Genomic DNA, 27,907 nt, shown 5'->3' on the forward strand with positions numbered 1-27,907 from the left:
GATTCCGGGTTGTGTGCAAACCATAGGCAGCCCTGGGGAAGCTGCTGTAAGTCAGAGAAGCAGAGACATTTGCTTTCACTTACAACTTAGTCTCGTCAGCAGCTCAGAATGCAGAGGGTACAAAGGTGGTATATTTACATTCTGTTCATGAGCAACACCTTTCCAGAAATACAGCCTAGTATCTAGCCCTTCACGTCTATAATCATGACAGGAATATGGAGCTAGCTCTCCCTGCCTTCTGAGATAATAAATAAAGCAAAGAAAAGAAAAATCCCCAAATCTCTGCAGAAGTTGAAAAGAGCCAGAATGCACTATGAAGCCCAGATCTGTGCAGAGATACCACCACACTCAGTACTGAAAAAATAAACACTTATACAAGCTGTCATAAACAGATAGCTAAGGGTTAATGTTTCTTTCACCTGTAAAGGGTTAACAAAGAGAACCAAACACCTGAGAAGAGGACCAATCAGGAAACCAGATTTTTCAAAGCTTGAGGGAGGGAATTTGGGGGCTTTTCTTGGTCTTGGGTTTTTGTCTGTTCTGTGCTCTCTCAGCTATGAGAGGATCTGTTTCCAATCTTTCTTATCTTCTGTTTCCCAGTTGTAAGTACCAGGTAGCAAAAGTATAGTCTTTTAAATTGTTTTGCTGTATTTGCATCTGTGTATCTGGCTGGTGGAGTCTTTATGTGTATTTGGCTATAAGTACTTTAAATGATGTTGGGCGAAGCCCTTTTACCTTCTAGTTAGTCATTTTCTATAAGGAAGCCCTGTATCTTACCATCAGTGTTACAGAGAAGAGCTGTTACTATTCTTTTCTTCTAATTCATTTTATTGAATTTGTGCTTTGTAAGACCGCTTGATTTTTTGTTCTAGTTGACCCACCAGGAATGGTGGAGAAAGAAGACGGGGGAAAAAGACGGAAAGCTTGTCTCTGTGTTTAACGGCTCTGAGGTTCCAGGCGGGGAAGAAGCTAGGGGAAGAGAGATAGAACGTTTCTGTTTCCTTTGTCTTTAGATTTGTCTCTTGTGGAGAAGAACCACTTCTTGGTAATTTGATGTAAAAAGGTTGCATCAGTCACTTCTCAAGTTACCCAAGAGGGAAATTCGGTAGAGAGAGTGGGGGGGAGGGAAATGTTTATTTCCTTTTGTTGTGAGACTCAGGGCATCTGAGTCTTGGGGTCCCCCAGGGAAAGTTTTGGGGAAACCAGAGTGAGCCAAGACACTGGAAATTCTTGGCTGGTGGCAGTGAGATCAGATCTAAGCTGGTAAAAGCTTAGAGGGTTCATGCTAGCTTCTCAGTTTATGAACGCTAAGGTTCAAATCTGAGTAGGAAGCTATGATACAAGCTTCCAGACGTGTGGGTCTCTCCATGTGATTACAGGTATTTAGAGTTAAACCAAACCTTTTTGCACAACCATCCCTTATATTTCTATAACCCCTTACCTAGAAGAAATGGGACCCCTCAGAGACTTTACAGAATGCATATAAAGAAGACATACGGCCGTTTTGAGGTTGAAGGAATGCACACATTTATCGGCTCCAATGACACCGCACAAGAGCTTAGGTGGGAAAACAAACTCTTCTCCAACCAAAATTGCAAGAGGCCAGAACGTAAATATCCTCTGTAGGGATGTGACAAGACAAAGTTACTAACATTTGTTCTCTTATGGAACACAACAGTGGCCCTTTAACTGTTCCATGTGGTTGCAGGGTGGATTTATGTCCTATCAGAAAGACAAATGAGAAATCTTCTGTTTATGGTCTTATGCCCTAATTTATCCTCTCCGGTGAGAAGTGGTTATAAAAGGCCACATTCCCCAAATGTGATTTAGCATTTTAATGATATTAAATCAAGCTTTTACAAAACCTAAGGCCAATAGCGACGTTTCAATGACATTTAAAATAAAATCCACCGAAATGGTTTTCTTTTAAAATAAATATATACTCCTATGAAATACACTGGACTGGGGTGTGTGTGTATGTGTGTGCGACCCTCTAGTGGCTAACACACATCAAGAATAAAAGCTTCTTATTTCACCACCAATGGAATTACTCCTTCAACTCAAGTGCCAGGGGGGCTTGTGCATTTTGTGTTGAAGCTTCAGTGTCTTCCCCTTGCTGATTGCCTTAGTGTCACTGTAAGTGTCTATCTACACTGGAGCATTGTGCTAGTGCACGAGAGTCTGAGAATGAAACGTATCCATCGGTTTTTGAGTGAAATGTAACAACTAAACAAAGAGCAAAAATGATAAAAAGTAAATTAGCTCTTAAAAATTTGTTATGTGTTATTGTTTTCCAGTGTTGTTAGTAGTCCAGGGAAGGAAATCTGTTTGTTACATGACAGTGTCCCTTCAATCCGAATGGAAGGACTGAAAATGGAGGGATAGAGCTTGGCTTGTGCAACCACATTGACATCAGTGGAGTTGCAACCCCTGTCACCAGAGCTGAATTTGTCCTGGACACCAGTAATATAACTAAGCCATATGACTGGCACACTGCATGCTCTGCTCCCACCTCAAACTCATTTGGAGCAGCTGCTGTTGGGGGCCCTGTTTAATTCAAGCTGATTTCTCCTGGCTTGAGAACAATCTGAGGGCAGCTCATGGTCATGGATCCAAGCCACATTAAGGACCAGAGATTAGTGTTTTCTTCCTCTGGCGTAACGATTTGTCAATCAACGTGTAGCAGGCTTATCTGTGTGTCCTCCAGTGTTCCCACCAGCTGGTGGGTTACTCACTCCCTTCCCACATTGGCCAGGAAGACAAATTCATGTTTTGTGGAAGAATGTAATATTTATTCAGACTTAAGGGACATAAGACCAGTGCCTGGAAATTAATCAGGTGGCACATTAGATAGACAGATAAAGGGATTCACTACTGGATTGGTAAAGGATTTTTTGCCCATCAAGCTGTGGCTAAATTAGGCTCATCTCTCTGCTTGGCTAGTAGCGCAATCTCCAAGCCTGGTCGTGTTCTTAAGGTGTTGTGACGGGCTGGGTCACAGAGACCCCCTTGGGACTGCCACCTGATGTGCTGAGAATACCTCTGAGCCTGTTTTCTTTGCCAGTTTTGGCCTCCAGAACCCTGACTGCTTGAGCCAGACATGCCAGTCTGCTCCAGCACAGACCCAGGGTCTGAACCATGCGCCCCAAAGCTGCACACTTAATTGAAAACAGCTTAAGAAGCTCCTATCTCCAGTACCCAGATACCCAGTTCCCAATGGGATCCAAACCCCAAATAAATCTGTTTTACTCTGTATAAATCTTTTACAGGTTAAACTTATAAATTGTCCGCCCTCTGTAACACTGATAGAAAGATATGCACAGCTGTTTGCTCTCCCAGGTATTAATTACTTACTTTGGGTTAATTAATAAGCAACATTGATGTTATTAAATATAAAAAGTAGTATTCAAGTGGTTCTAAGTAATAACAGACAGAACAAAGTAAGTTACTAAGCAAAATAAAACAAAAACATGCAAGGCGAAGGTTACTACAGTAGGAAACTGAATGCAGGTAAATCTCACCCTCCGAGATGTTCCAATAAGCTTCTTTCACAGACTAGACTCTTTCCTAGTCCGGGTCCAGCAATCACTCACACCCCTGTAGTTACTGTCCTTTGTTCCAGTTTCTTTCAGGCATCTCTTTAGGGTGGAGAGGCCATCTCTTGAGCCAGCAGAAGTCAAAATGGAGAGGCTTCCAGGGCCTCTTATATTCTCTTTCTTGTGGGTAGAAACCCCTTTGTTCTTCTGTGCAAAGTCACAGCAACAAGATGGAGTCTGTAGCCACCTGGGCAAGTGACATGTCTATGACTGATTCTGTTTTTTGCAGGCCGATGCCATTGTTTAAATGTTAGTTTGAATGTTCCCAGGAAAGCTCAGATGTGGATTGGCATCTCCTAAAGTCCATTATCAATTAGGTGTATCCTGATGGGGCACTTACTGAGAATAGTCCTTTCTCAAGAAGCTGACCAAATGCTTCACTGAGGCTACTTAGAATCAAACACATTGAGATACCAGTACCTAGCCAATATTCATAACTTCAAATACAAAAATGATACACACAGACAGCATAATCATAACCAGCACATTACAACCTTTCCATAGACACCCCACTTGACCTCCTTTGTACAAGTCCTGGTGCAACTATAGGACCTTGGTTTTAACAATGATCTATACAGTCACAGTTCATGTCAATAACATCACAGGTGTATCTGTCCTTCTCCCACTTGTGTATCCTGTGCTTGTACAGCTCTTAGCTGTGAGGTCCTTGTCCATGTTTGGGCTCCTAGTGTGGCAGTAATACAAGTGATAAGAAGGTGTCATTTTTACACTGTCACTTTTAAACCTTCCAAGTGACTCTTGTAAACAAGTATTGTAAAGGACTGGACAGTGTGTGTGTGCGTGTGTGTGTGTGTGCGTGCCACCACCCTCTTGTGAGGTGTTTCTCATCCTTTTTGATACGAGGGATAGTGCTTCATTTGTGCCAGGGCTTGCCAGGGTGGAGTGCTGGCACCTCTAGGCTTGGCAGTTCATAGCCCTGGCACATCTGGGTCTGCTGCATCAGTTCTGAATGTAAAAAAATTGCTTGAGCCCCAGCACCCCTTTCATTACAAATTAGACACTGACCAGTGTCCGTCTTGCTGCCTTCCTAAACTGTGTCAGTGAGATCTCAGGGACCGGTGCCGGTCCACAGACAGGTCATTGAGAAACTCTGCTCTGGGAATGTAATCTGAACTGTTCAGCTGTGTATCACAAACCTTCTACTGTTAACAGAGATCCGTGAGTAGCAGCAACCTGAGCCTTTTTTTTTTTTTTTTTTTTTTTTTTTTTTGAGCAGGATACTCTTAACATAAGTTCTATCCCTGCCCTGGCTGTGAAGGTCCAAGTGGCCACAGTGACAATGATGAACTTCTAGGTGAGTGTGATGTTGTTACAGTGTGTGTGCAGCACAAAGATAGCCATGAAGTCTTAGGTGGCGAGGGATTTGTTATCTCATCAATTTCAAGTCACCAGACTTCGGTTCTTGAGCATGAAGAACTGTCTGGGCACTCAGCCTGAAGTCCTGCCCCTACTGATGGGAGTTAGAAGAAATAGCACCTCATGGAATGGGCTGACCTTGCACTGTCTCAAAAATATCATTGCAAATACCCACGGTGATGACTGGTTAAAGAACACGCAACAGTTACATCATGCAAAGCTCGTTTTAGGAGAGCTTGTCACAAAGTCCAAGGAAGGTGTTTGTTGGCTCAGGTGTGTGAGTCACATGCTTTATTTTCCTCTCCAAACAAACAAACACATCCGTCCCTGGGAAATGGTTTTGATTAATTTGTTTGCAGCATTACCTCTGCCTCTGTGCTCAGAATGGACATGAATAACAGCCCCTGAAAGGAAGGGTCCTTGAGAAAGTACAGCTGGAAAACCACAATATATAGGAAGTGGGGCTGAGCGACATTCTTCCATCGCTGATCATGAGGGTGCTTTTGGTTTTTGTGTGTTCTTTTTGCTGCTGCCTTCAGCCAAAAGCTCTTTGTGGGGTGATACAAGGGACTCAGGGACTGGAATGGTTCAGAGAATGATTATGAGCTTGAAGCATTATCCGTATGTCCGAACCAGGCCTTGTGGAAGTGTTTATTTGCGTGACCTTCGTGTCTTTGTGGTCTCACTCCATTTCCTAGTGGGCAGGTGTCCACACTGCTCGTTGGTCTATCAAAAAAACAAGAACTGAAGGACCATGGTGAACACTATCCTTTCCCCTTAGAAATGGAACCTCCCTGTCTGAAGCACACTGATAGAACATGTATGGATGTCTGCACTCCCCGGCCTGTGCTGTATTTTTCCTGGAGGAAAGACAAGAAATCCAGGGATATATTGGACAGCTTTCTCCAGCACTAAAAAAGGACAATAGACATGACTTCCCACACCTCCTCTCATAGTTATGTAAGCAGAGTCGGATGAGCTGTACCCTGACATCTGGTGGTGAAGTATGGGAAGTGTGGAAAGAATGTCTGGAATGCCAAATCTCAAAATTTGCATAGGCACGCCTACCCTTATCCAGATGCCGGCTTGGAGTGACGAAAGACTCACCTCAGTAGTGGTACTTGCTAGACAAGGGCATGGTTCAAACCTCGTGAATGAGAGAGAGGTTGGGACAGTATTTGTGCCTGATAGCGCAGGCTCCTTGTGGAGTGGAAGCACCAGTTGCCACTCCTCCTCTCTCCACGTGGAATGTCAGAGTTGATTTTTTCCCTTAAGACTCTAGTACAGTGCTGAGACCTGCTAATGGACGCAGTGCGCTCATTGGCTCCCTGCTATGTGCTGAGATCACTAAGAGCTGACATCACAAAAGAGCTGAAATTACTCGAGCTGGGAGCACTGAGTCTGTGCTAACAGGGGGACCGAAGCTATACTATGGAACAGAGCAGCTGCGGAGTGGAGCAGTTTGATGGGGATGCTGGAGTGGCACAGGAAGCTGGTGGAGTGGAGCGGCTGGCAGAGCGGAGTAGTGTGTGGGCATTGTGGAGCACCACAGAGCGACGGAGCGAGCAGTTGCTGGACAACTGGAGCAGCTCACGAGGCAGCTGTGGACGGAGCAGTTTGTGGGACAGCCGGAGAGCAAGTGGAGCGGCTGGTAAGCGGAGCAGTTCGTGGAGAAGCGGAAGCAGAACCCACGGAGAGGGCGGCAGTTGGGCCCCCCTGGCCCGAAGGTGGCCCCTTTCCCGGCTGTGGGGAGGACCTCTACGATACTCTTGAATTCGTGGGGTGGCATTGACCAGGGACTTTGTGGGTGTTGACTTTGAGTGATGACTTAACCTAAGGGGGAAGGACATTGCCAAATGTACTTGGGGGTGGTTATGGTTTTTATAACTGTGGTGTTCTCTCAATGGATGCCCATTGATTCCTTCCTTTTTAAAAAGATTTCGCTACACTCAGTCCGTGCTTGCGAGAGGGGAGTATTGCCTCCTAGAGGCGCCAGCGAGGGTATGTCATGTAAGTCCAGTCCTGGTGGGGGCTCGAGCCGGTTATGCCTTGTGTTATTGAAACGGAACCCCTGGATACTGAACCTGGCCCTTGTTGCTGCCAACTCAGAGGGGCAGAAGGGTTACAGTTATGAGCTGGAAAAAGGTTTTGAGTGGAGGATTATCGTACAATGTTTCTGACTCTTAATGTAGGGAACAATTTTGTACTTGCTACAGATGGAATAGGCAATAGATTAGATGACCCATTAGGTCTTTTCCACCTCTAATTTTTCCTGGCCAAATATGGCAGACCTACCTCAGGACTTCAGTGGGAGCATTGTCTGAGTAAGGACTGAATACAGACTTCTGGGAAACTGAAGAAGCGAAGATCTGTCCACATGGCCTCTGAAGACTGAAGGACCCTTCTAATGGTTCTTCTGATGGCAATACCCAGGTTTGCGTTTTCATGTAAATAAAAGTTAACATACTGAAAGGCTCTTCTTATGTGTTTTGCACACGCAATGCTAGAGTGGGGAGGTGTTTTCTAAAATACCTTTCTCCTGGCCATGTCATTCAGATTTAATTTGGAACTGAGATCCTCTAAGAACAATTTGGAGCTAATATCTTCTTTTAGGATAATAGAAATTAGAAATGAAAAAGACCCATGAAAACAACCTTAGATAAACTAGTCCATCTCCTGGTGGAGGCATAATTATTCCCTTCAATGTAATCTCCAGTGTTTCACAAAGTCCAGTTTTAAATATCTGGAACAATGAGGTTTCCACCACTTTCCCATGGGAGATTATTAGGAAGACATGGTTTAATTTATCATGACATCTATGCATCATGAGATCTCACTGGCTGTTTTGAATCAGCCTGTTTTTTCTACCTGCCCTTTAAAGATAATCTGAAATAACTCCCAAAATATTCTAGGCAAGCAAAGTTACGATGGCTGATTTGTGATTAACTCTGTTGTCCCTGAATCCTAGTAGATGTCAGCCACCTGATAGATACTTTCTAGCTTTCTGGGAAGGTCTCATGATAAAAGCAAAGATTTCAATGCCTATTCAAACTGTATCAGTCCTGGGCCATCAGGGTATGTTGTGATCACTTTTCTTAGAAATTTACCCAAATTGTGAGTTTGACTATAAAAACTAAATGTAAGTTCATAAATGTCACAATAACTAGTAACAAAGAAAGTTGATGGGAAAAGGTATGGAAGAGAGACAGACTGAATTAGTGCAAACAAACAGGCCTCCCCCGATATAACTCAAGGACCGTGCAAAGATCTTGCTTGGTAAACAAGAAAAATGTAGGACCAGATACCAGCAAACCAAAATAGTTGTGTTGGAAACTAGGCCTAACTGATGGACACAATGAGGGCGAATGGCTATTCTGTCCACCATGCCCTTTGTGGGACCTTAAAGAAAGACTTAGAGAGAAAAATTGGCTACTAGAGCAAGCTTCACCATCATGGCTGCCACCTCTGGGACCCTGGGCCTTCATCATCCTAATCCTGAGTGATGTCCTGACCAGCTGGGTCCAGAGAGAGGACCCAGATGACATCGTCACCTCTACTGGTTGAATCCCAAACACCACCTGAGATGAAATGGGCTTTAACAAGAGCAACAACATCTCAACCACAGCCCACCTCAACTAACTTCTCCTTTCCTCAAAAGGACAGTTATCATCATCTTTGATACCATCTACGAGACGGTCTAACAAGGGGGATTTTCTTTCTAAAAACTCTCTCCGGCTAAACAGGAAGGGAACAAGGGGTGTTGTTAAAATGAAAGTTTTACTTAATACTTTACGTTTCCAAGGCTTTAACAGTTTTCCCTTATTTTCTGTATCTTTATTACAAGGTGAAAAGGATTTTTAATTATGTGTTTGCCTACTGAGTAACAGGCCCACTGCCCATGGGCCCAGGCGTTTTAAAAGGGCCTGGGTGGGCCACAGGGCTCCTAGGTGCATGCGACCACTCCGGGCCCCACGCTTTGGGGGTCCCCATTGGCCAGTGCGATTGGACAGCACGATCACTCCCGAAAGTGATGGATTCGTCACTTCCGCCCCAAGCCCCACCCAAGGATGGCCCTGTTCCTGGGGCCCAGAATTGCTGTTGGCAGGCCTGCCCAGTAATAAGCAGACTGAAGTCTCTGTATACCAAACTCCAAACTTTGTTTAACACTGCTAACATTAGACAGTGATGAGGTTATTTCAACACCTTTGGCCCATTTATTCCATCTAAATGAATACAACAGGTACCTTCAGCAACTGTTCTCTCTCCCATCACAGCCCTCTTGGTCCTCATGCCAGACCCCTAATCTGCTTGTAACATTTTAAAACTTCTGTACATGCCTTAACTCCTAAGCCTCCAGACCTCTTCACATCAAATTCCATGGTAAACTTCAGCACACCACTCTGATATCTTTACTGTTAGTCCATCTGATCTGTTGCTGGCTCATTGTGATCATTCTCAAATACCTTCTGTCTGTTCTTGTTGCTTTGTCTTCACCAGAGATCAGGTTCTCCGCATCAGGGCCAGGAAGGAAGAGCAGATTGCATTACTCAGGGAACTGGGGGAGCTGGAAGACCTTCAGGTAAGAACTTATAAGAAGCACAAGGGATCTTTTTCAGGGGAAAAGGCGATACGCCGCCTTTATTGAAGATACAGCAATTAGCATATTCATTCAAGCACATGACACACACACACACACACACACACTGTCCCATCAGTCGATGTTATAGTTACCAGTCCAGAGTCCGGATCAACCTAGTGGCCAGCTAGATTGATCATGGGTGGGGAGGAGCTGGGTTCTGTCGGTTGTGACACGATGCTCCGAGGAAGTCTTGGCAGGATGAATCCAAAGTTTCATGGCAAGGCACCTTGTTTATATAGTGATTTTCCTTCACTGGGACCAATGAGTTTTGCACCATCATGCTGTAATCAATTGTTGTTTGACGAGTCCTTGTTTTCTTAATTTGTCCTTCTCATCCTTTCATCAAGTTCCTCAGGGAGTTACCCCATTCTGATTTTGTTCACAGCTATCTTGTCCCCATTGATAGGTGCCTGTCTCACCTTTAGAGACGTCAATCTGCCCTCCTCTGACATTTCAATAGGCTCGTGTTGCAACCTCCTGGCACCCTTGCCTCTGTCTCTGGTTCCTCCCTCGTACATCTGATTCAGCAATGGCCTTCACATTTATCTCTTTACACGCACATTCCTCATTCACACACAAACAAAATTAATGTACACAGAACATTTTGAACAGGAACATCAAATTGCAATGCAGAAGAAAAACAATCATGGCATTCTTTTACTGATTTTAAAATGCTAAACTTGCAACAAATTGGTGACCCTCAAAGGTTTGTCACTGCACAGACACAGATTCTGGCTGATGTATCTCTACCAATGGCCCATTAGGACATTCCTTTCTGCTATTCGAAAAGGGTAGCTGGCAGGATATAATCAAACCATGCATCAATATATTTAATACATGTTACTTTATTATTCTTTATCCTTCATTCTAAATTATATAAAATACAAACATAAAATCTTACTTCTACATATTGTCAGGTGGTAGGAGGGTCAGAACTTGCTCATACGTGAATAAGAGGCATCCTAGAAAAGCCAGAGCATTGCTGGAAGTTGGTGATTCTGTAGACAGCAGCCTTGCCCCCTCTATCAATGTCCCAATCCAATGCCTGAGCGTGCAATTAAGGACAACATGATGTAGCAAGTGCTGTTTTACAGATTTTAAGTGGAGATCCTGGCCACTTGTGATTACTAAAGCTCCGTTGTCACTTTTTTCAAGAGCTGGGGAACTAATACCAGTGTTTTATCCGGGAGTTCAATTCTGCGATCTCGAATTCCGCCTCTTAACTGAGATATTATTTATTCTTCGTCAGATGCACGTAGTCCACTACATGCATCCTACGAAGTGGGCATTCACTCACGAAAGCTCATGCTCCAGTACGTCTGTTAGTGTATAAGGTGCCACAGGACTCTTTGCTGCCTTTAGAGATCCAGACTAACACGGCTACCCCTCTGATACTATTTATTCTTCTGCACTTTAAAACCCCAATTGTTGTGCAGTGTTTAGAGCTGGACTAATGCTGCCCAAATTATTTTGAATTTTAGAATCTATTTGCTTCTTCTGTGTTGACCCTTTTTCATGTTTGTTTTCTGAGACTATTCTAGTGGACAAGTTTACTGGCTGGAGCAGCAATCTGTGAGCAAATGTTGCAGAATATTCGTACAAAGCAGATTTTAAATTTGGAACTATGAGCATTTGCGCTGGAAACCTGATCTGAAGAGTTAAATAAATCCAATCAGGGAACAGAAACAACACCAAGTGGCCTGTATGGCCATTCAAAACAATTTAGGTCACAAATAGTGACTATTCAAAGCAACTTTCACAGCAAATGATTCAGAAGTGACTCATAGGCTGAGATATGTTTATATAAAATATCCATCAAATAATAGTGAATAAGGAATAAATTTGTAAAAATCTCGATCTGTTCATGAGCAATTTGAAATTGGAAAAAAAGGGCTAAAGTAAATGAATACGTTATTTGCAATCAATAATTCACCTAGCTCTAATAGAGTTGCTGTGTTCTGTTAAACAGCTGCCATGTTCCATCTTAGAGGTGGCTGCATTTCAGTGGCAGCTGAAGTCATTCGTGTGTGTGTGTGTGTACACACACACCACTTTGGGATCCTTAAGGATAAAAGGCACTATACAAATACAAGGTATCATTAACTAACATAACTGGCTGTGTTAACTAAATTCACTTGTATCATTCATCAGTGTCTGGAGAGCTCTAGGTAGAGCAATACAGAGCCTTGGATGAAGCTAACCTTGCTTTTCTTTTCTGAATCAGATTGACTATTGGCTTAGTCCTGCCCAGCCTGGTCTCCCAGTGGATGCGAGAGTCCCCTTCCATAACCTCCAAGCAGTCAAAGTCTTCCTGGAGTCTAACACCATTCCGTGTTCAATCACTGTAGATGACGTGCAGGTGAGGACTCCTGCAGCATATATGCCATGTGCAAGAAAGTAACATCACCACCCTGGGTGTGGTCTGAACTTGGTGTGAGTTAGGTGAGGAAAAACAGACGGAATAAGAAAAATGATGAGTTGGAAAACAGAATCTCGTCACTAGACAGGTGTCCGCATCACAAAAAAACTTTACTGCTACTGGAATGAAGTGTCCCCCTTGGGGGTGGAGGGTGTTCAGCAAAGAGGACAAGGAGTGAATGAGAAGGAACTACCATCTCAGCCCTGAAACTAGCCCCTCCACTTCCAGAGGCTAGAGTACATCCCCAGGATATTGGGAGGGAAACTGCTGCCCCTGTTGTTCTTGCTCTGTTGATATGTGGAGGCCTTCATTCTCCAGCACTTTTCACGAGCATTGCATTCGCTAACTCTTTTTTGTAGAGTGGAGATTTGATCTGAAGGGCAATTGAACACTGAGTTTTAAACTGAATGTTTAAAGCTGTTCTTTGTATACACGCGTACTAGTTTAGCGCATCTGATAGCGCCTACTAGTGGTTGACCTCACTGACTATAACAGCTTACTAGACAAACTTCAAGGAGGTGAGCTTAACTGATAGGGGCTTGTGCCTCTAATGCTGAAGGGCTCAGGTTCAGTTCCCTCTGTGTCTGTATATATGTGGCCATAATATGTTCCATGGAAAAACATACAAATGATCCCCTCTTCTCTGTATGTGGTTGTGTTTTTTTTTTAAAGGAATTACTGGATGAGGAAAAAGAGGCCATGATGGTGTCCAGGAAGTTCGAGAGAAGCAACAACAGTTTCAGCTTCTCCTCCTACCACACCATTGAAGAGGTACTTTCCTTTGCAGCGTGTTCTCTTCATTTCCTTCAGGGAGTGTGCTTGGATGGTCAGGCCATATTGTGGCCGGTTCTGTGGCTATAAATACGGCATCCTGCTGTAGGCGTTTAGTGGAGAATTTTGTTGGGAGATCCTCTCAGGGAGGGTTACTCTGAAGAGATCCTCTTTTTCTAGGTCCCTTCTCCCTAGACTGGAAGCGAAACTTCCAGCCAGGAGACCCAACCATCACTCCTTTCTGCCTTTGTATCTAGCTACTTATTCTCCCAGAAGTTAACTTCTCTGCTGGGAGACCATTTCGCCTCATCTGTGGATCCAAAGTTCAGGTGTAATTAGAGCACTGGCTTCATGGTGGCTGATGGAACCTTGTGTGATATAAGGTGTTCTCAACAATTGTCATACGGTGGTCCTCAGAGGCCTCCCGGAATCCTTCAAACAGGCTCCCATGTTCCTGTGTGGGAGGACCCAGGGGAATTAACGCAGTGGGATAGGGGGGCTTTTGGCATCCAAGTATAAGAGGCAAGGCAAATCCAGTCTAGTGGAAGACCCTCAATGTGTAAAAGACCAGGGTCTCAACAGTTGCAGCCACCTGCTGCTCACCACACAAAGGCTAAGAACCCCTGTGTTACCTGAGAACAAAGAATGAAAACTGTGACATACTGGGGTACAGTTCAACCCAGTGGGGGACTGTGTCACTCCTGCCCTGCAGCCTTGCATGCCTTACAATGCCTTGCTGAAATAGCTCTCACCTGGGCTGCTCACAAACAGCCTTCCAACATGGAAGTCACACCCTGAGTGTCTATGTGCAACTGCAGCCTGTCAGCCACACTTTAGCCCTCACCAGCCTGGGTTATACTGCAGGATGACCCCAACACATCCCCAGACCCAGATTTTTGCCCATAAATGCATGTCCTGTATTGCCCATCCCTCTCCTGCACAGAAGAAATATTTTAAGCCCATTATTCCATTAAGGACACAGTATACCAGCATATTGTCATACATAGCCTTACTCAGGCACTTAGATAGCTCAGTGGTTTGAGCAGCAGCTTACCAGCCCCAGGGTTGTGAGTTCAATCCTTGAAGGGGCCACTTTGGGAACTAGGTTAAAAATCTGTCCGGGGATGAGTCCTACTTTGAGTAGAGGGTTGGATTAGATGACCTCCTCAGGTCCCTTCTAACCATAATATTTTATGATTGTACTTCATCTTAAACACCTTGGATTAGGTAAAACAGGTTTATTAACTACAAAGAGATAGATATTAAACACGTACAAGTAATGAGGCATAACAGCCAGGAATGGTGACAAGAAAAATAAAGATAAAACGCTAGCTAGTGCCTAACTTAACAAACTACGTTAGATTCAAGCAAAAATTCTCACCAAGTGCTTCCAGCAAGGTTACTGGCCAAACTCTTCAGGTCAGGGCCCCCAGTCCAAAGGCTGTTTCCTTTTGCCTTCTCAAGGGAAGAGAATGTGATGGGCAGGGAGGGGGGTATGTCTCAGGGTGTTTGTCCCTCCTTTTATAGTTTCAGTCCCACACCTGAAAAACATTTTCAGCTGGGAACTAGGACACAATGAGTCCTTGTGGAAGGATGTTCCCTGCTTGTTTGAGCTTCCTTTGTTTTTTTCCCACTTGTTTGAGCTTCCTTTGTTTTTCCTTCCTGCTTGATGATTCTGTTTACTGCTTAAATGCAAATTAAGGCAAACATACACTCCTTTGGTCAAGACAGGCCTGTTTGACCAGTTTGATGCTCTGTGAGTTTTGAACATCATACAGGGAAATCTTATAACTTCACATACAATATTGTCACGCATATTTTATCAGGATAATACTGGCCAGCAAATTATGAGTTTTCCAGTTATACCTTACAAGGCATACCTTAGACAAAGATAATTGCAATGGTGTGTAAGGTGTGAATGCAGGGGTGTGTTCTGTCACAGAAACCCACAAGACCAGTTTAACATGCATGCACTGACAACTCTTCCTTTTAGATCTACAGCTGGATGGACTACCTTGTGGCTGAAAATCCAGACCTGGTTAGCAAAATTCAGATTGGGCAGAGCTATGAAAAAAGACTTCTTTATGTGCTAAAGGTAGGTAGTGCACGTAATGTTAATCATTCAATATGACAACAAAGCACCTCGGAATGCGTCAACAGAGCCTACACACTTGCTTAAAGTTAAGCATGTACTTCGGTGCTTTGCTGAATTGGGACCAATAGCTGCAGGAAAACGTATTCATACCACACAGTGGATGGTACATCCATCCTTCCCCTCACTCAAATATCCCACTTGCACAGTTTAAGAATTTCTAGGAAAGGCAGACAGTTAACTTTACGTACATTCTGGAGCAGTCTGTCCACAGGATAAATCTTTAATAGGGTAAGGGGGAGCAGCAATGGATGGTATATAATGAGGAGCAATGGAGAGACATAACGGGCTGCTGAAGCACTTTTTCTTAAAACCAAAGTGATCAATGTCAGATATGATTTAAGACCTTGAATCAATAAAAGAATCTCTGGGTTTAATAATCATCAGGAGACTAGGGAAAAGTTATTAAACTTACAGCTGACATTTACTGAGAGATTAATCCAGTCGAGCTCAGAAGAAACTGCACCAGCAATCCAGAGAGGGAGGGATTCTCTGATACCTGGTTCCATAAAATCTCGCCAGCCAGATATCAAATTATAGCCATATACACTATCAGAGCAAACGCCCGACTCTGTAAGTAACACATATGCGTAAGTGTACATACTAGCCGATGCCTAGACTGCAGTTAATATAGGCATGTTCTGTTTGCTGACTTCTCCTGCCGTTCAGCACAGGAGGCGTTAACCGTCCTGCAATCTGGATTGATACTGGCATTCACTCTCGAGAGTGGATCACCCAGGCGACTGGAGTGTGGACTGCCAACAAGGTAATCATAGAACCATAGACTTGTAGGGCTGGAAGGTACCTCAAGAGGTCATCTAGAACAGACCCTGGCACTGCGGCAGGATTATTTATACCTGGTGGGATTATGGATACTAGTAATAATAAATATATCTAATGCCCAACGAGTTGAGAGATGGCAGATTCAGTCTGAGGGCCAGTGAGAACAGAGCAGATTCATAAACTCTTCACAATGACAGAGCTGTATGGGACCAATCTCTAGGGGTGGGAGGACATAACTGAACTGCCATCTTGTTCACTCTCCATATCCCACTTGATCTCTTTGCTAAGATGGTAGAAGAATGGGTCAATTAGCACATGTTGGTGATTTGGCAATGGGAACCTTTGTCCACTAGAAAGTGGACCGAGACCCACCAGCTAATTCATAAATTAATAGAGAATAATGCCAGAAGAGACCATTAGATCATCTCATCTGGCCTCCTGTATATCACAGGCTGTTAAGTTGCCCCTGTACTGAGTCCAAAAGCTTGGGCTGGACTAAAGCATAACTCGTGTTTAGATAAATCATCTCTTCCACAAAGGCAACCAGTACTGACCTGAAGACATCAAGAGATGGAAAATCCACCACGTCCCTTGGTAGCTTGTCCCAGTGGTTAGTCCCCATCACTGTTAAAAATGTGTGACTAATTTCTGATGCGAGTTTGTCTGAAGCTGGGAATGAGTGACAGGGGATGGATCACTTGATGATTCCCTGTTCTGTTCATTCCTGCTGGGGTGCCTGGTCACTGTCAGAAGACAGGATACTGGGCTAGATGGACCTTTGGTCTGACCCAGTAGGGCCGTTCTTATGTTCTTATGTCAGCTTCCAGACAACGGTTCCAGACAATGGTTCTGCCATTTGTGATGGGTTGGCTCACAGAACCCCCCTTGGGAGCTGCCAACTGATGTGCCAAGACTACTTCTGCCGATGCTTTCCTGCCCTGCCAACTTGGCACTGCTAGCCTGCTGCAAACCCAGACCCAGATCTGAATCACGTCCCCTAACAGCTATAGGCTTGACTGAAAGCAGCTTACAGAAGTGTTCTTTTCTTTAACACTCAGATGTCCAACTCCCAGTGGGGTCCAAACCCCAAATAACTCCATTTTACCTTGTGTAAAGCTTATACAGAGTAAGCTCATAAAGTGTTCGCCCTCTATAATACTGATAGAGAGATATGCACAGCTGTTCCCCCCCTTCGCAGGTATTAATACATACTCTGAGCTAATTAATAAGTAAAACGTGATTTTATTAAATATAGGAAGTAGGATTTAAGTGTTCCAAGTAGTAACAAACAGAAAAAAGTGAATTACCAAGTAAAATAATATAATAAAACACGCAAATCTAAGCCTAATACAGTAATACGACTGGCTACAGATAAGACCTCACCCTCAGGGATGTTTCAATACGTTCCTTTCACAGACTGGACACCCTCCTAATCTGGGCTCAATCCTTTTTCCTGGTATAGTCCTTGTTCCAGCTCAGGTGGTAGCTAGGGGATTTCTCATGTTGGCTGCCTCTTTTCTCTGTTCCACTCACTTATATATCTTTTGCATAAGGTGGGAATCCTTTGTCCCTCTCTGGGTTCCCTGCCCCCCTTCCTTCTCAATGGAAAAGCGCTAGGTTAAAGATGGATTCCAGTTCAGGTGACATGATCACATGCCACTGCAAGACTTCATTACCCACTTGCCAGCACACACATATACAGGAAGACTTACAGGTAAAACAGAGCCATCGGCAGGCAATTGTTCTGGTTAATGGGAGTCATCAAGAATCCAAACCACAATTAATGGCCCACACTTTGCATAATTACAATAGGCCCTCAGAGTTATATTTCATATTTCTAGTTTCAGATACAAGCGTGGTACATTTCTACAGATAGGATGATCACACTCAGTAGATTATAAGCTTTGTAATGATACCTTACAAGACACCTTTTACATGAAGCATATTCCAATTACATTAGCATATTTTCATAAAATCATATAGAGTGCAACGTCACACCATTCTCCGAATGTTATGCCTACTCTCATATAATCACTCTGTTTTGTACTGTTACCCTTAATAGATCAACCCCGGTTAGTTGTTAGGACTTCACCCTGTGAGAAATGGAAATTCAAGGTAATTCAGACCTTCTCTCCATGCAGATAGCCACTGAATATGGCAAGGATGCCTCGCTGACTGCCATCCTGGACACTGTAGACATCTTCTTTGAGATAGTCACCAATCCTGACGGGTTTGCTTACACACACAGCACAGTGAGTGCCTCTGGGGGAAGGAGTGGAGGGAAGAGGCGCTCTCACTCCTTGTCTGCATGATGAGTACATGTAGGGCTGCTTTCAGGCACCAGCCATCTCAGACCCTGTTTGGGGCATTGTGGTTTTTTGGGGCAGGGTGGACATCTCTGTGGTACTGCGCTGAGTCAACGACCCATCTGCAGGCCCTGTGTATCTCCGCCCACCTCATGCAGCCCTCTCCGTGGTTTCTGCATGTTGAGATGAAGTCTGAGCATGGGCTGTGCAGAAGAGCAACTGAGCCAAATTAGGTCTGTGGGCTACACTTTGCCCAACCCTGCTTTAAACAAGGGGTGATCCCAGTTTGTCAGGTCAAAAATATTTGGGGCTGCTCCAGAAAGAGCTCTGACTGCAGCCTCTCTGAGGCTAGTGCCCCCTGGTGAGGCAACTACTTTACCGTCCAAACTGCATCCCATTGGTTTAACTGGCAAACGTTGCACCCTTCTGCCTCTGTTGGGTAATAACTGAGCAAAGATGAAAATGACTTGAGACTAGAATGACCAGATGTTCCGATTTTATAGGGACGGTCCCGATTTTGGGGTCTTTTTCTTATATAGGTTCCTATTACCCCCCACCCTCATTCTGATTTTTCACCCTACTTGAGACCCAACTGTCAGCATCTTTCCATTAATCAAACCACACGGTCCCCCTTGCTTTTAGAACCGCATGTGGCGGAAGACCAGGTCCATCAATGCTGGATCTTCCTGCCGTGGCGTGGACCCCAACAGGAACTGGGATGCAGGCTTCGGAGGTACAGAATGGCCATGAGCATGTCAGTTAGTTATTAATCCCTAACTTCTGTCTTTTTACTGTGAGCACATAGAGTCATAGAACCATAGGACGGGAAGGGACCTCGAGAGGTCCTGTAGTCTAGTCCCCTGCACTCAATGCAGGACATGCTTTGGGATTATCGTTAGAGCTCACAAGACTCCTTATATTAAAGACATGAAATAGGTGTTTATTATTCTTTGTTTCAGTGGAGTAGTAAGTTCTGCTCTGTTCAGGAAATGAAATCATCTGCTCAGCTTTCTGTCTGACAGGAAGTCATTATTAGCACAGGCGCCAACTCTGTGGGTGCTGTGGGGCTGGAGCACTCATGGAAAAAAAATAGTGGGTGCTCAGCTCCCACTGGCAGCCCCCCCGATCAGCTCCTCTCTCTCCCCTTCCAGCACTTCCCACCCGCCGCGGATCAGCTGGTCAGCAGCGTGCAGGAGACGCTGGAGGAGAAGTGAGGGTGGGGCATACTCCGGGGGGGAATGGGGCGGGGACAGGCAGGGCGGGGTGGGGGTTGGAGAAAGGGATGGAGTAGGGGTGGGGCCTGTGGTGGGGCAGGGGTCGAGCACCCCCAGCAATTCAGAAAGGTGGCGCCTCTGATAATTAGGGTTGCCACCTTTCCAATTTTTCAAAACTGGTCACTGCAGATCCCTCCGGTCATTCCCTCCCTCCCTCCCCCGTCGCTCCCTTGCTTCCCACTTCCCTGGAACTCACCTGCCACCTGCAGACCCGGCTGGGAGGAGCTGACAAGGAGCCTGCCCACCCAATTGGGGTACAGAGGAGTGTGTGTGTGGGGTCAATCTCAAGAGCGAGGGGCCGGAAAGAGCTGTGGCCCTGGGAGGCTGAGAAGCCCCACCGGGCCATCATAGGCACTGAGTCTGGCTGCCAGCCCCGCTCCTCAAACACTGTCAGGATCCCTCCCCCTGGCAGCACCACTATCTATCTCTCCGCTGGAGCTGGGAGCCAGTTCCCCAGATTAAGCTTCTCTCCATCAGCTGAGCTCCTCCAGCAGCAGGTACTCTTCCTGCCCTCCCGGCGGCGGAGGCAGGTTACTGTGGTAACCGGATTTTTGATGTCAAGTCAGCAGTACTGACCGGACACTGCACAGGTCCCCTTTTGACCGAACTTTCTGGTAGAAAACCGGACACCCGGCAGCCCTAGAATATGGATTCTCTAATCAATTCGTTCTTAAAGCCATGTTCTAGTATATGCTACATAGGACTTATCCAGATCACTACCTTAGTACCACAATTCTACCGCTGCTGGTGATTAATGCAATATTGCTTTATTTTTCAGGACTCAGATAATCTTATTAATTCCTGTTTTCTGAAGGGAGTTTAGTGACATTATGTTAGAGGTGAATCATCACTGCGCAGTCTCTTTAAAATACTGGAACATTGGCTAATGAAGTGAAACAGATTCTTGTTTGCAAATATCAGTTAGAAACCTGGGACTTGTCCCATTTATTACTGAGGAAATAAGCTTCAATTCTGTTGGTGTTTTTTTCCCCTTAGAAAAACGAATGTTTTACTCACTCATGCAAATGCCCATTTTTCACAAATCTGCTGCCTTTTCATTTGCCACCACATGTATTTCATCACAGGACCTGGCTCCAGTAGCAATCCCTGTGCAGAAACGTACCACGGACCCTACCCTCACTCTGAGAGCGAAGTGAAATCCATTGTGGACTTCGTCCTGAGCCATGGCAACGTGAAAGCCTTGCTATCCATCCACAGCTATTCCCAGATGCTGTTGTTCCCCTATGGCTACAAGGCAGAGCCTGTTCCTGACCACCAGGAACTGGTGAGAACATCTCTCATGAGCAAGTAATGAGAGGGCTAAAACAGCTGTGTGCTAGGACCTGGTGGCTCCGGGGATTGGATGGATACAAGGTACAGCTACACTGCAGTTGGGAGGTGTAATTCCCAGCTTGGGGGCGATAGGTACGTGTGAACTTTGATTGAGCGAGCTTGTTAAAATAGCAGTGTGGCCACAGTGGTCCTGTCCAAGATCCTAGGTATCTACTCAGGGGCTGGCCTATGCTGCCACTGCCACACTGCTATTTTTAGGGTGCTAGGCCCCAGCAGAGCTAGCACTCGTACGGCTACCCAAGCTGGGAATTGCACCTCCAGGCTGCAGTGCAGACGTACCCATCGAGCCTCGCTTCAAAGCTGGACCCTGGGGGTGAGTGAAGCTTGCGGCTGTCTGGAAGCTGATTCTGAAACGGGTTGGCGCTTTCAGCCTCTTCCTAATGGACAGAAATCCCTGTCATCAAAAGCACCAGTCTGGTTGCACTCTCATCAGCCTGGCAATAGAACAAAAGGTCCTGGAGGCTGAGCTTACCTCTCTGCCAGAGGGGTGGCCCACCCCACCACCCCCTCCAGCTTGGCACTCAGGCCCAGATCCACAAAGTTTTTAGGCTCCTAATTTAATGGAAATTAGGTGCCTAAATACTTTTGTGGAGCTGGGTCTGAGCCACTTAGACAGGGCAGGGTGGGAGAAGCTGTCCGTGATGCACCTCTTCTAAGGACAGATGGAGGACTTTGGTCTTCAGGGCTAAATTTCCTCTGGGTGCCATCCACTGATTCCTTGGACTGCTTTGGGAGCAGTGGGCATTGTCCAGGGTTCTCTGCTCGGTGTCCCTCATTTTGACTTTAGGGCCTGCACCCCTATCCCTGCTTGTTCATTTTTTGTCCCCATATAAAGTTCAATTCTGGGTTTTGTGGCCCCTCCCTCATCTGGGGAGCGGGGCCTTTCATTGCTTTGATGAGCTCCCCCCCCCCCCCGCCATTATATCTGTATCTACTCCCCCGTTCTAGGATTTAAATAGACTATTCCCATTCACTAAATGTGTGTGACTGCTGCTATTCCATGAAGGGAGGGAAGTATTCAAGAACCTCCCAGCCTTTCACCTCTTACTCTCTTGTTTGCAGAATGATCTAGCCAGAGAGGCAGTGGCTGCCTTAGCTCCATTACATGGGACTAAATACACCTATGGGAGCACGATCGACACCATCTGTAAGTGGTTTGTCATTCAGGCAGGGCTGGGCACGAGAAGACCCATGTTCTTCTTCACTTTCTGTCACCAAATAACTAATGATGCATGGTTCCCAGCAACGTTATCTCGGACGGAACCATTGTGAACTGCCTGCCCATGGCACATGCCTTAACCGTGGTTGTACCCGTGAATTCTGGGACTACTGAACCACCAGGAATCAGAATTAGTGCTGGGACCATGTGCACATGGGTGACTTCCAATTGCAAAACACTGCATTGAGGTGGGGAATGAACCAGAGCAGTTTCAAGGCATGTGGCTTTCTGTTCACACTGGGACTGAATGTTTGTAGATTGCACATATTCAGGGGAACCTGAGACCAAGACCAAGACTTGCAACCTGCAAGTACTGTGGATACTTGTTCCAGGCCAGATCTGTTATGAGCAGATGAAGGCAAAGCATTGCACACACCACTGCAGGCTCAGAGCAATCATTTTTTGCAAACCCTTTATACCTAGTGTAAGCAAAGCCTGAATTTTCCCACTTTGTTCACGTCAGTCTTGGTTCCAACTCTATGTCCTGGGTTCTGTTTCTTCCAGACCGCGCTGATGGCACCGCTATCGACTGGAGCTACGACAACGGGATCAAGTACTCCTACACCTTCGAGCTGCGAGACACCGGCCACTACGGCTTCCTCCTGCCAGCCAGCCAGATCATCCCAACAGCTGAAGAAACATGGCTGGCTCTAATGAAGATCATGGAGCACATCCGGGACAATCCCTATTAATCTAACACATCATGAACAACAGCGGCAGAGGGCAGGTGGTTAAGCCAATGCATGGGGGTCAGTGTCACATTAAATAAAGGATTCAGCCTTGCACTAGATATTAACACACTTTTTTTTCAATTAAGAAGATCTTATTACTGATGAAGACTATCCCTTGCCCAGGTCTCTTTGTGAGTCACCATCCCAGAATGAGTTATAGGGTTGCCAACCCTCCCGGTTTCACCAGGAGTCTCCTGGAATCAGGCTCTAGCTCCCAGAGGCTACTGAAGCCAAACTGGGAGATTTTAGGTGCTAAATTCCAAATGTGTCAAGGGAAAGTGCAAAACCCCCTGTGTTATGATTGCAGCACCCACATAGAAAGTTAGAAACAAAACATACGTATTTTTCCCAAAAGGTTGCAGTGTGACACTGTTTCTAAGAAGCTAGCACTCTAACACACAACAACCAAATGCAGAGAAAGAGAAAGCAGGCTGCTTCCCAAGGCTGAGAGGCACTACTCAATCCACTTTGCTCCAGTCTGGCTCTTCTGCAGGCTGACTGAAGAGCCAGACCCAGACCACACGCTTCCCTACAGGGCCCTCCCCAGCCTGACAGCAGGACCAGGAAGCCCCCTAGAGATTAAAGTGATAGCATGTAATTTTAACAGTTTTCAATACACCACACCTGCACTCAGAGGGCCTAATTTCAGTAGTGACTGGTTTAAACCCAGAAACACGAGGTTTTATATCCCTTCATAAACCCTTCCTTTTAGTATGAACTATTCTAACTGCATATTCATAGACGGCGTGTGACTGATGCGTTTGGGGAAGCCTGCTCCTGCTCAGCCTCCTCCCCTGAGGCCCCACCCAAGCTCCACCCCCATCCTGCCCCTCCTCTGAGGCCCCTCCCGCCTGCTGCTTGCACCTCTTTGTTCCCTCCCCTGAGGGCCTTCTCCACCCACCCGCTGGGGGGAGAGAGGTGTGGACAGTGGGGACCTCGGCAGAAGAGGCGGAGTGGGGACAGCAAGAGACAGAGTGAGGGCGGAGTCTCAGGGGAAAGAGGCGGAGCGGGGGCGGGGAGAGGAGCAGCAGGGGCGGGGCCATGGGGGAAGACAATGAGCAGGAGTGGGGCCTCAGGGCAGGGCCTGGGCACCCTTTCAGTGGCATCACTCCAAAGGTGGCAGGCCGGCGCGCCTCCAAAGGGCGGTGCACCACATCCTGGTTGGGGAGGCTTACCTTCCCCTGGCCTCATATACCCACCACCCATGTGCATGTTCTTGCTAGCCATGTAAATGCCCAGTCCCTCTTCCATTCCTGCTAAGTTCTCAGTCTCAGTGATATCCTAAATCACGACATCAGTTTTTCCTTGCCTGCGATTAGGCTGACATATAAGGCAGGCTTGTGCTGCCCATCCCTGCCCCTATAAAGCAGACGTCTCCAAAGCCCTCCTAACTTGAAAGCACAATGGTGCCCAAGCTTCTTGATTCTGCGTATTGTTTCCCTTTCATGAGGGGCTTAAATGAGACCCTTGCGGAGCCTTTCTATTGTTTCAGGCTGCCTGCAGACTCCAGAAGGTAACCCTGCATTGCTCACATATGGGTTGTGGCAGGGAGGTTTCCTTTGCAGGCAGATTTTTTTTCCCAGTGGAAGTTTGTGTTCTGGAGAGTAACTCTGTGGCAAATTGCAGAATATGAGGGACCTGCACATCGGTTAGTGAATTAGGGCACCACACATCTGTCTCTGACCTTAATGCCAGGGCACCCTGGGGAGGGGAGTGAGGGAACAAAAGGAACAGTTTCCCCCGGGCTCCCCATTTCAGAGGGATCCCTCCCAATGACAGAGGCATGACCAGGCCAAATTTGGGCAAGACTTATTGCGAGTGGGCACACGGGGTTGCAGTGCCGCTCAGGTTTGGTGCCCTCCATGGATAGTGCGAGGAGAGACTTGTCCACCCCAGAGCCCCTAGTATCATCACACCAGGCCCAGAGCTCAGAAATTGGAGCAGGCTCAGAACTACCGCTCCACCCGCAGTAGGGCTCAGGAAGAGGTGGGACCGAGAGCGCCCCCCACTCTTGGGCACAGCCACCCCATCCCTGCAGGGAAGCCAGCGACCCCCACAGTCTTGGGGCTTCTCTGCCCCTCCCAACCCCTCTGCCCTTCTTAAACTCTTTCATCTCCATGGTATTTTTCTTTGGAGGGGGGCTCAGTTTCAGATTTTTCCCTGGGCCCCCCCAAAAACCACTGTGCAGCCTGATGAACACCCCCATTGGACTAGCACTGCTCCATTAGGGTCCCTCTGTAATGAGTAGTACTGATAATTTTTTACTCAAGCAGCACCAGCTTTCTCCACTCAGTAATCTAAAGAAGCCAGAGAATAAATTGAACCTCTGGAGAGAATGGACATGCAAATTGCAATGTTGCGTGTGTGTGTGTGTGTGTGTGTACATGCAAATTGCAATGTTTTGTGTGTATGTATGTGTACATTCAAATTGCAATGGGGTCTGTGTGTGTGCGTGTACATTCAAATTGCAATGGGTTGTGTGTGTGTGTGTGTGTGTGTGTGTGTGTGTGTGTGTGTGTACATGCAAATTGCAATTGTGTGTGTGTATGTGTGTTTGTGTGTACACACATGCAAGTTGCGATGGGACATGTGTGTGGGTGTACACATGCAAGTTGCAATGGGCTGGGTGTACTCTGTGTGTGTGTGTGTGTCAGTGAGCTGCTGCCCTCTACTGGGAGAAACACAATATCAGAGCTGACCAAGGCTTTTCAATGAGCTGGCAGGGCTACATCGGGGTTTGAAGCGGAAAGTTGCAATTTCTGTTGCTGAATGCCACACAGAGGCAATTCGCTGCTGCCCGTAGGGCCTGTCTGTATATGGCCATGGATTGATAGAGTCGGGGCTGGCCTCAGGGAAGGGCAATCTGGGCAGTTGCACCGAGTGTCAATTTCTGGGCGTGCCAAATCACTTTCCCGTGTTGTGGGGGTGGCTTTGGGTTTTAGAGTTAGGGTTGGGGGGATGGGGAATACCAAATTGGGGTGGGAGGGTTTCCTCAGCTGTTCTGGCAATGCCAAAAATGTTTTCCACATTGGGGGACAAAACACCTGGGGTGACAGTGGCTGGATCCCATATGAAGCTGCACTTGCATAATCACAGCGCAGGCCACAAATAAAATGCAGCTTCAGCACCCTAGATCCAAGCTAAGCAGGGCCAGGCCTGGCCCATACATGTGCGTCAGATCTCTGCCCACCCAGGACTTCACACTCATCACTGTACAGCGAAGAGCGGAAAGCGGATCTCCTATAACCCTAGCAGTATGGGACCCATGACACACAGCTGGGCTTTGTTGAGTCCCTAGTAAGGCAGCTACTGGAACTAATGGAGCGCTCCTTTAGCTGGTAGCAGTAGTAAGTCTCTGAGCTGCTCTGTGAAGTCAGCAAATAGAGAGTAAAACAACACGAGATACACAAAGCCAGAACATTACAAGGTAGGATTCCGCCTCTTCCCCAGGGGGATCGTGTTGACTTCCCCTTTATCCGTTCATGGTCGGGGCAGATCACAGGTTCTTTCCCTCCTCCAGTTTAACAGGGAACCTCCACCTGCTACTCCACACATGGCCCCCCTCCTCCTGCCCTCCTCCACGCACTCAACTGTCTGAATGCTTTTTGCCTCCAAGCTCGAGTGGTGCAGGAATGGGGGGCAGCCTTCCTTCTTCCTGTCTGCATGCTGCAAGCAAGTGGTGGGATTGCAAAGCGAGGGGCACAGGGTGTGTGTGTGGGGGGGCTGGGTCTGTCTTCCCATCCTATCACACTGAGGCCCACCACAGCGATGACAAATATTGCCACTTTTCCAGGTGGCACGTTCCCTGGGCATCAATCAGGCAGGAACAGAAGGTGTCGGCACTTTCCTGACAGGGCAGGGCGCTAAGCCATGAGAAAGAGGCCGGCTGGGGCGGCAGAGCTCTGTTGACACATCCTGAGAGCCGAGCTGTGGCACAAGGTTACAGCTGGAGCCAGCCCGGGGCAGGAGCAGTATTTAAAATGCCTCCATCTCCCAGTGTGCATCCTGCTCAGCTGAAAATGAAGGGGCTGTTGGTGCTTGCTGCTCTCCTGGCTGCTGCCTTCAGCAGGGAGTCCTTTGTCGGGTAGGTAGATGGAAGTTTAACCTGCAGGGATCTTCCTCCTTGGATGGGTTTGAAGTTAATGTGTGGCCTTGCAGGTTGACGTGACAGAGAAGTTAGTTAAAGGGGTAGTGTCAGGTCTTGGGGGTTTCAAACCCCACCCTGGCTGCAGGGTGAGCTGCAGCTGGAAGAAGATTTGCTTCTTTTAGCAGAGAATGTGCTGCTTGTAATCCAAGCTGCGGAAAGGGAAAGATGGATCAGATACTAATAGAACAGAGCAGGAGTGAGTATCTGCAATCTGCATGTGAGCTCCCTAGAGGGAGCTCAGGAGGCAGCTGGACAAGATGGGGTGGTAGGTGAGGAGAAAAGAGGGAATACAGTTTAACCTTGTCAGTAGCTGTTATGAAGAAGCAACCTACAGCGCTCCAGCCACTGCAGGATGGTCTAGGGGTACCTGTTCCTGCCTCAGCACAGGGGGCTGGACTAGATGTCTTCATGAGGGCCCTTCCTGCCCCACTTTGCTGTAATTCTATGAACTGCAGCTGTACTCAGTAGTGCTGCGGGGGAGGGCAGTATTGTAGGAGGGTTCTGCTAGCTTCAGTCCAAGCACCACTGTGTGCCCACATATTGGGGTGACGGGTGTCTTGTAAATGCCTGGGACAGACCCTTTAATATAGATACTAATGAATGAACTAGATTATGCTGAGAGCAACTAGAACTTTCAGCAAAAAGAACAGGAGTCCTTGTGGCACCTTAGAGACTAACAAATTTATTTGAGTATAAGCTTTCGTGGGCTAAAGCCCACTTCATCGGATGCATAGACTGGAACATACAGCAAGAAAATATTTATACACACAGAGAACATGAAAAGGCAGAAGTAGCCAAACCAACTGTAAGAGGCCAATTAATTGAGATGAGCTATCATCAGCAGGAGAAAAAAAACTTTTGAAGCGATAATCGAGATGACCCATAGATTCAATTGGTGTAATGGCCCAACCATTCCCAGTTTCTGTTCAAACCTAAGTTAATTGTGTCTAATTTGCATATTAATTCAAGTCAGTAGTCTCTCTTTGGAGTCTGTTTTTGAACTTTTTTTGTTGTAAAATTGCCACCTCCAAGTCTGTCACTGAGTGGTTAGAGAGGTTGAAGTGTTCTCCCACTGGTTTTTGAATGTTATGATTCCTGATGTCAGATTTGTGTCCATTTATTCTTTTGCGTAGAGACTGT

The 27,907-nt window shown here is 46.4% G+C and overlaps 2 protein-coding genes across 2 annotated transcripts in view; both read left to right on the forward strand.

Annotated features, from left to right (window-relative positions):
- The first annotated feature begins 5,464 nt into the window (after window positions 1-5,464).
- On the forward strand, window positions 5,465-22,581 carry LOC116825158 (carboxypeptidase A1-like). The gene is given in 12 exon segments (XM_032780917.1): window positions 5,465-5,482; window positions 5,484-5,530; window positions 9,471-9,552; window positions 11,837-11,971; window positions 12,704-12,802; window positions 14,796-14,896; window positions 15,618-15,720; window positions 17,879-17,989; window positions 18,686-18,776; window positions 20,403-20,602; window positions 21,733-21,817; window positions 22,394-22,581. Coding segments are annotated over 12 exon segments (1,260 nt in total).
- Window positions 22,582-26,600: 4,019 nt separating this feature from the next.
- Window positions 26,601-27,907, forward strand: part of LOC116825157 (carboxypeptidase A1-like) — a 27,194-nt gene continuing 25,887 nt past the window's right edge. The window contains exon 1 of the mRNA XM_032780915.1: window positions 26,601-26,704. Coding sequence (XP_032636806.1) covers window positions 26,601-26,704 — 104 coding nt within the window. The remainder of the gene's footprint in view (window positions 26,705-27,907) is intronic.

Source organism: Chelonoidis abingdonii, chromosome 1 (assembly GCF_003597395.2).
Source record: "Chelonoidis abingdonii isolate Lonesome George chromosome 1, CheloAbing_2.0, whole genome shotgun sequence".
NCBI classification, from domain to species: Eukaryota; Metazoa; Chordata; order Testudines; family Testudinidae; genus Chelonoidis; species Chelonoidis abingdonii.